The sequence below is a fragment of the Cynocephalus volans genome, chromosome 1 (assembly GCF_027409185.1).
Source record: "Cynocephalus volans isolate mCynVol1 chromosome 1, mCynVol1.pri, whole genome shotgun sequence".
Classification (NCBI taxonomy): domain Eukaryota; kingdom Metazoa; phylum Chordata; class Mammalia; order Dermoptera; family Cynocephalidae; genus Cynocephalus; species Cynocephalus volans.
In genome coordinates, this window is record NC_084460.1 from 213,302,849 (window position 1) to 213,317,127 (window position 14,279).

Below are 14,279 nucleotides of genomic sequence, written 5' to 3' on the forward strand. Positions count from 1 at the left end.
TAGTATTCCATTGTGTATATATATATCACAATTTCCTTATCCAGTCACCCTTGATGGACATGTAGGTTGGTTCCATATTTTGGCTATTGTAAATAGAGCTGCAATAAACATGGGAGTGCAGCTATCCTTTTGACGTGATGATTTCCATTCCTTTGGGTATATTCCCAATAGTGGGATTGCTGGATCATATGGTAGTTCTATCTGAAGTTGCGTGAGGAACCACTATTCTGTTTTCTATAATTTCCATAATAATTTACAATTCCCCTTTCTGCACATCCTCAACAGTATTTGTTATTTTCTGTCTTTTTGATAATAGCCAGTCTAACTGGGGTGAGATGATATCTCAGTGTGGTTTTGATTTGCATTTCCCTGATGATTAGTGATGTTGAGCATTTTTTCATGTACCTATTGGTCATAGATGGTAGAAGACCCAAATAACGAAAATAAGGAATGAAAAAGAAGACATTACAACTGACACCATAAAAATCCAAAGAATCATTAGAGACTCTTATGAATAACTATATGCCAACATATTTGAAAACCTTGAGGAAATGGATCAATTTCTGGACACTTACAAACTACCACGACTGAACCAAGAAGAAATAGAAGACCTAACAGACAAATAACAAGCAACAAGATTGATACAGTAATCAGCAGTCATCCAACAGAGAAAATCTCAGGACCAGATGGCTTCACTGATGAATTCTACCAAACCTTTAAAGAAGAATTAATACCAGTCCTTTTCAAACTATTCCAAAAAATTGAAACAGAGGCCATTCTCCCAAATTCATTCTATGAGGCTAGCATCACTCTGATACCAAAATCAGACAAAAACACAACAAAAAAAGAAAGTTACAGACCAATGCTCTTGATGAACATAGATGTAAAGATCCTCAACAAGATATTAGCAAACAATACAACAGCACATCAAAAAGGTTAAACACCACAATCGAGTGGCATTAATCCCAGGGCTGCAAAGATGGTTCAACATATGCAAATCAATAAATGTTATACAACACATCAACAAAAGCATGAACAAAAACCATATGATTACCTCAATAGATGCAGAAAAAGCATTCAAGAAAATTCAGCATCCCTTCATGATAAAGACCCTCAACAAATTAGGTATAGAAGGAAAGTATCTTAACACTATAAAGGCCATATATGACAGACCTACCACCAACATCATCTTGAATTGGGAAAAGCTGAAATCTTTTCCCTTAAGAACAGAAACAAGACAAGGATGCCCACTCTCACCACTCCTATTCAACATAGATCTGGAAGCTTTTTAAAAATTTTGCCCCCCAATACTTGCAGTTCTTGATGTTTCCACATTAATTCAAAGAAGGCTCTTAGGAAAAAGAAAAGGAACAAAGGAAAGCAACTTGAAAGAAATCAGCTTATTTTTTCCCCCCCTAGGGGAAAAAAAGGTTTATTTTCTTATGGAATGCTATTGATATTGAAATATCCTAAAAACAATGTTGGTTTCAGAAATACAGTTTGAACTAAAAGAGAGTCAATTAGGTAAATTTTCTTTTGAAAATACACTAAAAATCAGTCTGATTTGTGGCTCTTTGATGTTAAGAGCACTTGATTTTTCTATACCAGATTATGTTTGGAATAAACATTTCTATTAATGTTTTGAAACTTTAATATTAGCAGCACCTCCAGGTATACGTGTGTGCACATGCATGCATGTTAAATAGATTGACCCTGTCCTTGGACGAAGTTCAGTAGCAGGTGAGGTAGCATTTTGTAAAATGATTAGCTGAATTAAAATTGGTCAAAGATGTAATAATTTTTTATGCTTGTAGGCAGACAAATTATTCAAATCAGTGAGGGGCTATTTACAAAGAATTGGTCTAAGCGTGAGCAAGCCTTTGAAAGTGACATGAGGAAAGCTCATTGCCAAGTTTAAATCTAGATTAATTCAGCCCAGCACATCTGAAGGTTGTCATTTATGCACTTTCATTACATTCTCATGCCAGAAAAATTTTAGTTGATCCAAAATGAACACTATTGATTGAAGGACCAAAATTTCCCAGTAATCTATAATCATTTTAATCAGAGTGCAATGTTTAAGCAAAAATATATTGTCTGTGCTTTTACAGAAAGTCCCCTCACTTCCTGCCTTTTCCATCTGTTTTCATTGTGACTAACATGTTTTCTTCTTTTATTTTCTTCTTGCTATATTCTTTGAAATGCTTTTCTTTGTACTATGTCCGCTCTCTTGACATTACTTTTCCTTCCTTTCCTCCTTCCACTCTACCTGCCCCAATTTTTTTTTTTCAAATATATAAATGATTTTTAGAAAAGATGTATATAAATAGCTAACAGGGAGTCAAAGATAAGGTCAGGTTAGATATCTTAGATAATGTTTTCCTTTAAAAATAACAGTAAAAATTTACACCATAACATACAGAAACAAATATAATAAAGCTGGCCGCATTTTTTTTTAAAACCATATTTCAAAGACATTTTCTTTAGGAGAAGGCATATGCTGCTGTATGTGACATAAGTTTTTCACACTCATATCAATCTCGTATGTCTATGAGCAATTTTATTTAGTGCTAAGGATATATAATCAGATTGTTTTTACTTCTCCTGGACTTAAGACATTATTCACCTTATAATTACCAGGAACACATCTTTGAATACCTACTGCTTCTTTACCAACATTGTACGTCAAATGGATTAGTCCATGTAACAAATGCAACAGGTTTTCCTAGACTATATGAAGAGATATAGGCCCCTCCTTAAATGGCTATATTGAAACATAAATTTCAAATTATATGCTTATTTCCAATGGCCCTCCTTTAAGTAAACTTATCCTGGAATCTGTTTATTAGATTTATTATTCCACTTACTGTGTATTCTTTTGAAATGGAACTCTGTTGGAAGTTTTCTTGGGATACAAAATGTAGGATTTGTATCATACATTTCTCTACCATCTAATACAGCCTTACAAGCATTAAGGTACATAGCCCATTGTTTCCAGTGATGGTAAAGAGACATCATTCCTATTATACAGGTTTAATTACCTGTAAGAGATATTAAGAACTCAAAACAGGAAAGGTATTATTGTTGTTATGCTATGAGTTTTAAATAACCTATGTATTCTCTGTTTCTGGGTCTGTTTCTAGTACCAAAACCCTCCTTCATAGGAATTAGGTCAGATTATGATTATGTAGTGGATATTTTAATTTTGCATGTTTCCACAATTGACAACACACATTTACATTATCTTTTATCTCAGTGTGAATGAACAAACCCCAAAGCTATTTAGGTCATTGTATTTTGCTGTGTAGCTCTTTTGCCTTGTGAACTATTATATATCTCACTGTAATAACAGTGAATTATGTTTGGCAGAGTAGCCTTCTTTTTCTAAAGGTGAATTTTAATTTGATGTTAGAAACAACCAGCTTTAAAAATGTGATTGGCCTTAATATTTTTTTAATTCCTTTTGAAGATACACTTACCACAAAAATGTACTCTTTGGGAATTTGGCAAACTACCTGATAATAGAATAAATCATTTTTAGTTTATGGGAAAAAGCAAGTGCTTCCTTATTTTGTTGTCATTTTCTGCATCAAAAAGGAAATATAATTTTTAGTTAAATATGTGCATGTGAGTCCAGATATCATTTGGTAAAATGAGTCAAATGGGAGAACTTCCATTTCTTTGTGATGACCCATCAAGTATGCCCTTATTTCTAAAAACATTAATAATGTACTGTTCAAGTAATGCCTCCCTTCCTTGTTTTTTCTTTTATTTTTCTTTATTATTATTATTTTTTTCTTTGGTGGCTGGTTGGTACAGTCATCAAACTCTGGACATTGGTGTTATCAGCACTACACTCTAACCAATTCAGCTAGCCAACCAGACATTACCTGTGTTTTCAAGCATCTTTAAAACTAATAGAAAAATCTAAATTACCATATGTTTCTTTTGCAGGAGCTAGTGAGAAAGAAGTAGTCTTAATGAATTCTTTGACTGTTAATTTACATCTCCTACTGGTAAGTTTTCTTTCCTACCATTGTTTAGAATACATTCATTACAGAAGCTGATGTTTTTCTATCTTTAATTCATGAGCATCTGGTGGTTTACTTATTTAAAAATAACTTGTGAGGTTATTTTCATTTTTACCAGGAAATGCTGGACCATGACGTGATGTCTTCTTAATCATGGAGGAGTGGACTCATGCAAAGAGCTTTAGAATAATGAACAGTTTTTATCTCAGAACATAAGGAATAAGAGGCATAGTGGGTGAAAAGGAAAACTTTTTGCAAGCACACAAAACAATGATGTACAAATATTAGCAAAGCATTGAAATTTTAGAAAGACAATTTTCCAATATGGTGGACTTTAGCAGAGTGAGATTATGAATCAGTATACTTTTGTGGATTAATTTTTGGGGAGTAGGTTAAAAAAGATTTAGGAAATAAAACTAAATTAGAGGAAAGGGATCTAGTACCTTAAGTGAGTTACTTTGTTTAAAGTATTTCTTATATCTTAAATATTCAATAAATAGTTTTACCTTAAAATGTCAAATATACTCTCAGTTTGGGATGTGGTGTCTATTGTAACTGCTTTGAAAAATTTTGACTTTGTTTTTTAAGTATGTTTTGGGAACATGTACAAAAGCAGACATACCTGGATTTGACTGCCTGCTGAGTTACTTAATGCTTGTTTGATGCTGGATAAGGTTTTTGGCATTTCTGAGTCTTAATATTCTCCTTTGTAAAAATAAGGACAATAATACCTACTTCATTGATCTGAATGAAGATTAAATGTGATAATACGATGAACTTCATGGAAAATAGAATTGAAAGATAATATGAGTCTCTTCATGAACTTTTTGAAGTACCCTCATATTTGAAACTTGCTTTAGCGCTCTGCCAACACTCAACCCTATTTAACAATAACTATTTAACAATAACTATTATCTTCATTGTTATTATTGTCAGTCTTATTCTTCAGGAACTGTGTGGAGAAATGAAAGGGCTCAGCTGAACAAATGAGCTACTTCTGACTGGTGCCTCTAAGAATGGCAAATGTTTCATGTTAGAGCTGAGGTATTTTTAGCTGGACCAAAACCAAAATCCAATAAAATAATAAAACAGTGGAAATGTGTATGGAAACTGAATTGGTAGTGGATGATAAGTCAATATAAATAAGACATACACAGAACATGATATTTCAGTCTCATACTAGAAAAACTCAATGAAATGCTTTGGGAAGATAATTTTTCATTAATATTTGAATAAAGTTTGAGCATTTGTTTTTATCTGACTCATATATCCCCCAAGTTTGCTTTTCATTGAGAAACGTAATGAGCCAATATCTTTTTCCTCTTTATAATTCATTGAAAACAGGGTTAATTGAAAAGGTACCCCTGACAAACATCTTAGATGTTTAATTAATTAATGACTTTGAAATGATCGAGATTATAAAATGAAAGTGTGGTATAAAATGAACAACTGTATAAATTGTGCATTAATGCTTTCTCCATAAATTCATTTCATTGCAGTTATCATTTTTTAAGCCTACACCAAAACGGTATAAAATTCTACTAGAAGCCAAAGCTTTCCCTTCTGATCATGTAAGGATTTCTTCAAATTATATTTATGTTCTTTCTCCTCTTCTAAGAAGAGCATATCATTTGCCTGACTTGACTGTTTATTCACTAGTCTTTTCCAAGTAACCTTACAATAAAAAGATCTGTCAAATGTGTTTGATATAGGCATTTTTTATAGCTTGTAGCTTTATTTCTTTTGTTCAAGAAAACATGTTCAGGAAGAAAAGGATTGAATAGGAACATTGATTTATGAGTCTTTTTAAAGACATTGAGCAAACCGCTGGTCTAAATCAAGTGCAGTTATAAATGTTTTATTAATTCTTGTTGCTGTTTTATTTTATGAAATCGAATCAATATAAACCCCAGTGCTCAACCCTGTATCTATGTAGAATAGCAATATAAAGTTTTACGTGTCCCTTTGTTTTCATAGCAGGCTAGCACAATTGATGATGCTTTATTGAAAAAATTGTTTATGAAAGATTAAAAATACTTCTGTGGTTTACTAAAAAAGTCATGCTACTTTATCAGCAATTTAGTTAATAAGAAATTTGATCATTCCAGACACAGACATAAATAACAGTATTTTAGTTTTATTGTTGAAGAAATTTGATTTCTGTCTTTATATTATGACTGTAAATAATAATGTCTTTATATTATTACTATTCTAGCCCACATCTTGTAATTTTAGGGCATGTAATTTTGTCAAAATTAATAGGCATTATCTTACTAAAAAGGATCAAAATCCCAATATTGTGAAAAAAAATGTGGGATCCCGGAAATTGTTCTCATGCATATTTTGTATTCTCAATAAAGTAAACTTTTGAAATGCCTTCTCCTTTCACTAACTTGCTCTTTCTAGTGTAAGCCATTTCTATAGCCTGTGTTCAAGCCAAGCAAGTCTATATTACTCACTTTGGTTATTTTGCAAATTTTGGTTTTAACTTAGGTTAGACACGTTAATATATTATTCTACAAATCTCTTGCAACTCCTAAAGTCTAGATGACCCCTACATTTCCATTCGTCTCTAATGTGTAGTATTTTAAAGAATGTTCAGATTCTTGTGTGTAAATTATGTTAAGTGGTTCTTCTCGGGTGTATTCTGTTTAGTCATTTTTAACCTTGACCTTGGACTTAATATAATAATGTTTTTATTGTTATTTTATTATTTGTTTTCAGAGTTGTCATTTCAATGTACTTCTGTGTTTGGGGCTTGATTTAATAAGTAAATTATCTTTCTTTTCCAGTACGCTATTGAGTCACAGCTTCAACTTCATGGACTTAACGTTGAGAAAAGTATGCTTATTATAAAGACAAGAGAGGTATATGAGAAAGAAATAAATATTCATCATCCTGAAATATTCTTCAGTATTGATTTTTCTTCGTATTCCTCAAAAGTTTATTATCTTCATTACTTTAATAGAAATTTCAAGAAAGTATGAAAGCCTTCTGTTACTCTTAGATCATTTTTTTAAAAATTGAGAATAACTGAGACTTGTATTTATTTTCATTTTTCAAAGGCTAGTCATATGGAAAGCAAACTGTTTTCCTATTAATACCACTGAAGTCTGCCATGTTCTTGAATGGGATGGGAAGAAGGTAGCAAATTATGCTAAACACCAGGGATTTGTTTAAATTGAAGGATGACGTCTTTCATGTCCCTTCTATTTTTTTTTTTTGTTTTGTCTTTTTTGTGACCAGTAAGGGGATCGCAACCCTCGGCTTGGTGTCATCCGCACCGCGCTCAGCCAGTGAGCGCACCGGCCATTCCTATATAGGATCTGAACCCATGGCGGGAGCGTCACTGCGCTCCCAGTGCTGCACTCTCCCGAGTGCGCCACGGGGTCAGCCCTCCCTTCTTAATAGAAGTGTCAAATGTTTTATTTTGTGTTTTGGCCAGGGTGGAGAAATGGATGTGGTATAGTGGGATGAGCCTGGGCTTTACAGCCTGACTAATCTACTCCAGTGAAATCTCAGATCCTCCAATTAACTGGGGATGTGACTTTGGGAAAGTTACTTTATCTCTTTGAGATTTCTTTACATTTAAACAGGTAACAGACGTTATATCTAATCAGGCTTGACCATATGCTCAAGGTCTAAAATACTGTGTACTTTACATTAATGGAGATATAAGGCTAAATTGTACAGAATTTGACATATTAACCCTGCAGCGTGTGTAATTTGGCAACAAGAGAATCATACAGAATAAATCTTAGGTTTCACATATGGTGCACCCAGGCTGTTAAGTCAATGTTTGAACAATTACTTCTTTCAACCCAGAATTAATTTGAAGAAATTAAAGACCTACTTTATTCATTTCTACTCATAGTTGCCAACATGCAATAAATTAATGGAATTAAAAGTTCTCACACCTGTGAGAGGATATCTGTTTCATATGTCGTATATAAATTGCTAATTTCTAGCATAAATGAATATAGCCACAAATGATCACTAGTTTTAATGTTATAAGTGTCCAGTGTTGGGGAGCCTTATGAGTTAATCATGATCTTGGCACCACTCTTTAGCATTACAAGACTAGAATAAGTCAACATGAGAGAAGGCTATATTCTGTCACAGAAATATATTTCTTGATTGCTTAATACTGATTCTTTTAAAAAATAAGTATTAATGCTTTCCATACCCTTTTTATGAAATTATGGTGGGCAAACCTTATTAGTTTCTTTTAAGAATAAAAAGACTTGAATTGCCAAGCTATTGATTTTACTTAGAATTTTATTTACGATTACTGAAATCTTCTCTTTATATATAAAGTACACTTCACTTAGTGGTTCAGAGATTTCCACATCATTCCTGTTTTTATAGATGCCCATTTTATAAACAAATTCCAGGCTTCTCCTAGTAGAGAGTATATTATACACACACACTCACACACACTCTCACACACACACCCCTAATGTGCAGCAGAGTAGCAAATAGCAAGAACTATGAAAAAATAAACTGAAGGATAATTTATGACTATGTTAATGAGCTTCTACTGTATATTAATGCAGCTATGATGCATTGACCTAAAATCATGTCAGATTTAACACTAGAAAGAATTCATGAAAACTTGGTAAGTAGATCAGAATTGTTAGGGTACAAATAGATACTTTGTATTTAAGTGATCTCTTTCAGCTCAAGTTGTTTGCAAAACCAAATCTAAATTCATTGACAATTTTCATTAAGTAACCAATCACTACTTGTAGTGGGGGGAGATATAGAATAAAAAAAACTCATTAATATTAAGTTTTATTGATAATTTTCTTCATGTTTAGGTCTTGATCTTTACATACATTAGTGTGGAGGAGATTTTATTCTTAAGCTAATAAGAGATATTGGTTTGATAATACTCAGATGAAAGATGTATACGTGATTTTATTATATTAGATTGATAAGTGCAATACTAATTTCCAGCAAATTTTTCCTGCAATATATTTAATGGACTTCTTGCACTTTCTCGTATTTTATTGGATGAAAATAAGGGGAAAATAATTCATAGGTATGCAAAAAGTAAAGAGCAATTGAAAAACTGGAGGATAAAGCAAGCAAGTAGGTTTTGCAAAGATTATTTGAAAATCTCTTTTTACTACTATTTTTATCATTTCTTGATTTAAAAAAAAAAGAAAAAAAAATGCCCAAATGCTGCTTTTTGGCCAGAGTTTTGAAAAGCATTAGTCTGAAAAAAAAAAAAATGCTTTTGATTTTTCTTAAGGTGGGAAAGCGCTCATGGTGAAATTTAGATTGGTAAATAAGAAGCGACAGATGTATTCTTGTTGATATGACATAACTTGTGCCTATCTTTTATTAGGGGGAAGAAATCTTAAGAACAGAGGATATCCTGGAGGTCATTGAGAAGGAAGGAGACTCGATTGCAGTGATCCTGTTCAGTGGGGTGCATTTTTACACTGGACAGCTCTTTAATATGCCTGCCATCACTAAAGCCGGGCAAGCGAAGGTATGCACAGCCTTTCCTCCGCCCCCTCAACTCCACCCAGCATCACTCTGCTGAAGAGTGTGCGACCTGCACTGCCAGTGAAATACCTTTGTGTGTGTGTGTGTGTGTGTGTAAAATTACTTTGAGTTTAAAAAGTCTGAGCCCTATATTTTAAAAAAAACATGCATTTTTTTTTCTTTAGGTATCTCTATTTAAACCACTTTTGGCCACTTTTGTGGTCTCACCTTCTTACTAGCAGCTGCTCTCTGTTTGCTTCCAGTCAGCAGGACAGGCAAGCTTCCTGCAGGTGATGTCATTGGTACTCAGCTGCTCAGTCAGCAGGAAGCACACAAAATACTTAGGACAGTAACTACCTGCTAGGACTGTTAGAAACTCAACTTGGGTACTTTGTTACGCTATAATTCATTCTAAATATAAGTCAGTTCTCACTTAATCCCAGGTACCTAAAGATTGAGAAATGCAGAATTACATGTTATCACTAGATTGAGTATTACACAATTTACTTAAAAAGGCTATTTTATTCCTAAGCATCTTGAGAAATTATTATTAGTATATTGCCTCTAACAAGAGTTTTTTTTTCCTGCACACTACTAAATCACTCTTAAAATTGTTTACCACTTTGAAATCATGTCTTTTTGTATATAGATAAGTGTTTGTAAAGGTGTTTTTAGGATTCATTTGCCTGAAAAACAAAATTAGGAGAGCAGCACTCAAAAGTCACAATTTATATTGAAAATTGTTAAATAACAGTTCTATTTGATTCAGCAATCAAGTCATGTATTTAAAAAGGTGACAATCAAATTTTATTCTGAACATTAATAAGTTATGGAATTAATATATGTGTGAGATCTAGTTAATATGTTCAGTTATTGAAGCTAATGAATGGAACTAATGAAAAGAAATTTAGCACCGTTATCAGCAGTCTCTAGGAATTTCCAACCATGACTTCCAACTGGTTTGATGGATAACTGTGAAAGTAATGCATTACAAAAGATATGAAGATAATGTCTTCTTAATTTAGATATTAAATTGTTAAGCACCAAAATAAAGGGAGACCAATAAAAAAATCATATTTTAAAATGTTATGCAAGTAGTCATCAGTCCCTGTTCCCTTAGTATACATGCATGTCTCATTAACTTTCATAGAAATGAGACAGGAAGATAGAGAAGGAAAACCATGGGTTTTGGAATCACACAGTCTGACGTTCAAATCTTGGCTAGGTTATTTACCTATATGATCTTGGGCAAGTAATTTGACTTTTCTGAGTCTCTGCTTCCAAAAGTGCTAATTTGGGATAGATCACCCACATCAGAAAGTCAGTATGAAATGAAGAGTATTAAACATCTACCGGATTGGCACACAGTCTGCTGTTAAGGGATAGGTTTCTCCCACTTCTCCTTCCCTCAACAAATATGAGGTATGGGATATACACTTTGTTTCCCATTAAAAACCAAAATAAATTTGTTTACTTAGGTTTTATATATAAATCTCATACTTAAGTACTTTGGTTGCCAAAACCATTATCTGAGTATTTTTCAGGCTTTATTTCAATTAAAAATTATAATAAGTGCCTACCTTAAAAATTATAACAAGTCAAATTCTGGGCCGAACCCGTGGCTCACTCGGGAGAGTGCAGCGCTGGGAGCGCCGCAGCCACAGGTTCAGATCCTATATAGGGATGGCCGGTGCGCTCACTGGCTGAGTGCGGTGCGGACGACACCAAGCCAAGGGTTCCGATCCCCTTACCAGTCACAAAACAAACAAATTCTCGTGGAACTAAGTCAAATAAATGAAGGTACGAATGAGCAGTTCTAATCAAAATGTAACTGCAAAGAAGTGATGGATACTATAGGAATGAAATGGGGATATAGCAGACTCAGATTTATCCAACATCAAAATCATTCTAACAAATGTTTTCCCTTTTGCTAGACATTTTTTTCCTTTCTCAACTGAGACTGGGAAAAGTTCTTTAAAATATAGACTTACATGGCTCTCTTGGGTGGCCTATGAAGATAGAACTGAAGAGAAAGGCAGAGAGAAAAGGAAAAGTGTCAATCAAGAGAGAGATAGGAAATTAAAGAAGAAAAAAGGCATAAAACAGTCACTGTTAGAATTGGTCAAGTGAGGCTAGAGAGAGGAAAGTTTCCCAAAACAAAGCATGGTAGGAACCCAAAATGATGGTGGATGGAGCAATGAGAGTCAATGAGTAGATTTTAAAATAAAAACTTCAAAATCATGTGATAGGGAAGAAGGGACAAGAATTTGGAAAAATATTTTAAAGAAATGCATGTATACCAAAAAAAGCACAACTCATAAGTAAATGGCTTCATAAGTTATTTAGACCCCTTGTAACCATCACTCCTATCGAGAAACAGAACATTTACAACACTCAGAATCCTCAGTTGTGCCTTCTTCCATGGCCTGTACCTTATTTCTTAGTTCACTCAGCCTACTATAACAAAATACCTTCGACTGCGTCATTTAAAAACAACAGAAATGCGTTGCTCACAATTCTGGAAGCTGGGAAGTTCAAGATCAAGGTGCCAGCACATTTGGTATCTGGTGAGGGCTGCTCTCTGCTTCATAACTGTGTCTTCACATAGCAGGAGGGGGCAAGGAAGTTTGCCAGAGCCATTTTTTGTGAGGACACTAATTCCATTCATGAGGATGGAGCCCTTAAGACTTAATCACTTCCTGAAGGCCCACCTCTTAATACTATCACATTGGGTATTAGGTTACAATAAAGAATTTTGGGGGGATTATCACCATTCAGACCATACTACTTTGCTTCCAAAGTTACTTTCTCCTGACTTCTAACCACATAGATCAGCTTTGCCCATTTTTGAACTTTTTATAAGTGCATATGTAAGCATTTTTTAGTGTGTTTAGCTTATTTTCTCACTGTTATGTTTGTGAGATTCATCCATGCTGTAGGTAGCAGTAGTTTTGTTTGTTTGTTTGTTTTCATTTCAGTATATTAATACAGTGATGAAATAGATCACTATGAAAGGATTTCACAAAGTTCGTCGAAATATTATTTTTTCATTCCATTTTTCCATGAACTTTTTGAAGTACCCTCGCATTTATTTTTTTCCATTCTAATTAGGATAGGTATCAGGTTTTTATAAGTATTTCTATTTGAAGGCTATTACAATAAATGCTACTCTGAACATTCTAATAAATTTATTTGGGTAAACATCTATACACATTTTTGTTAAGTATGTACCTACAGGTAAAATTCCTGGGTCATAAAATATGTGTACATTCATTCCCACTCAGTAATGCCAATTTTCCAAAGGGTTGGTATCAATTTGGCATATACTCCTGCTTGCATTTATGAGTTTCTGTTGCTCTGCATCCTCACCAATAGTTATTGTCACTCTGTAATTTTAACCATTCTGAATAGTTTGTACTGGTAATGCATTGTAGTTTCAACTTGCACTTCCCTGATTATTGAAGAAGTTGAGAATCTTTCAAATGTTTTGGTTTTGGATATCTTCTCTTATAAAATGCTTATTCAAGTGTCTTGCCCATTTTTCTATTTGGTTCTCTTTCTTTTCCCAAATGGGTTGTAGGTGGTATAGAAATGGATTTGGAAGAGAAAGAAAATACTAGATTTCCAGTAGTCATCAAAGAGAAAAAGTAAATTAATTAATAAAAGGGACAATTGACAGGATAGCTTTGATTTACATAATGAATTTAAGATGCTAAGGCTTTTCTCAACTGAGGAGAAGGTCTGGAATGGTGACAAGTGAAGGAAATCGAGAAAAACTAAACATGGGGTCAGGTTAGAGAACTGTATCACAAGGGAGGGCCAGCATGTGGCAAGAGACATCAGTTTAAAGATAGATTTTCATTTTTGTCTTTGAAGGCATATACTTTTTTTTATATCATTGGCCACCCCATCTTTTTGTAGCTTTACTGCCATGTCTGTATTTTTCATATTCTGTACTTGTTCCTGCTAAGAATTTCTTCTTTTCTGCACTCGCTGAATGTAGATGCTCCATATTGTCCTTTGTGTTACTATCTCTAGTGACAGTGTTTCCACTCAGCTGTCATTGCTAAGTGAAAGCTCTACGCTACTCCTACAATAGAAAATTATTATTTATGCCCACATGCCTGCTACACCTGGATGCAGCTTGAGATCAGAATGCTACAAAGAGATTTGTCTCCCCCAGCTGAATAGCTCTACTGTTTCACGCCACCAGCCTTCTGGACCATTACACTCAACTTCTCTGTTCTTGACATTTTCAACCAATCAGTTATTAAGCCCACCTTCTCAGGATCTGTCTTTCCTTTAGTATGCGTGAACCCAATATGAAAGTTTTCAGCTGCAAGAAACAAAATCCCAGCTAAAGTCAGCTGAAACATAGGTATTTTTGTTCCTCACCAGAAAATGTGAGGCAGGAGGCTGCTGGTATGCACTCAGCAAGCAGCTCACTTAGGTCTGAGTGGCACCTCCAGAGTTCTCTTAGAAGTTTCTCAGACTTCTCACACCAGTCACAAGACAGTTGTCCCAAATCCAAATATCTTATTTCTATTTAAGGTAAAGAGAAGGGAGAAGAGAGAATTAGCAGTGCAGCTTCATCTATATCTTTGACTCAAAGTACTAAATCTTTCCCAGAAAAACCTAGCCCAGTCCTACTTATGACTCAGTACCTTTTGAAATGGCAGCTACAAAGGAGCATGAGTAAGGAAATATTTTGCATTTATGTTTCCATAGTAGGGAGAGACTAAGAAGAGGTTG

The 14,279-nt window shown here is 34.0% G+C and overlaps 1 protein-coding gene across 1 annotated transcript in view; it reads left to right on the top strand.

The window, feature by feature from the left end:
- Positions 1 to 14,279, top strand: part of KYNU (kynureninase) — a 79,022-nt gene that overhangs the window by 46,796 nt on the left and 17,947 nt on the right. Inside the window, exons 4-7 of the mRNA XM_063113309.1 lie at positions 3,955 to 4,016; positions 5,531 to 5,602; positions 6,824 to 6,898; positions 9,385 to 9,531. Coding sequence (XP_062969379.1) covers positions 3,955 to 4,016; positions 5,531 to 5,602; positions 6,824 to 6,898; positions 9,385 to 9,531 — 356 coding nt within the window. The remainder of the gene's footprint in view (positions 1 to 3,954; positions 4,017 to 5,530; positions 5,603 to 6,823; positions 6,899 to 9,384; positions 9,532 to 14,279) is intronic.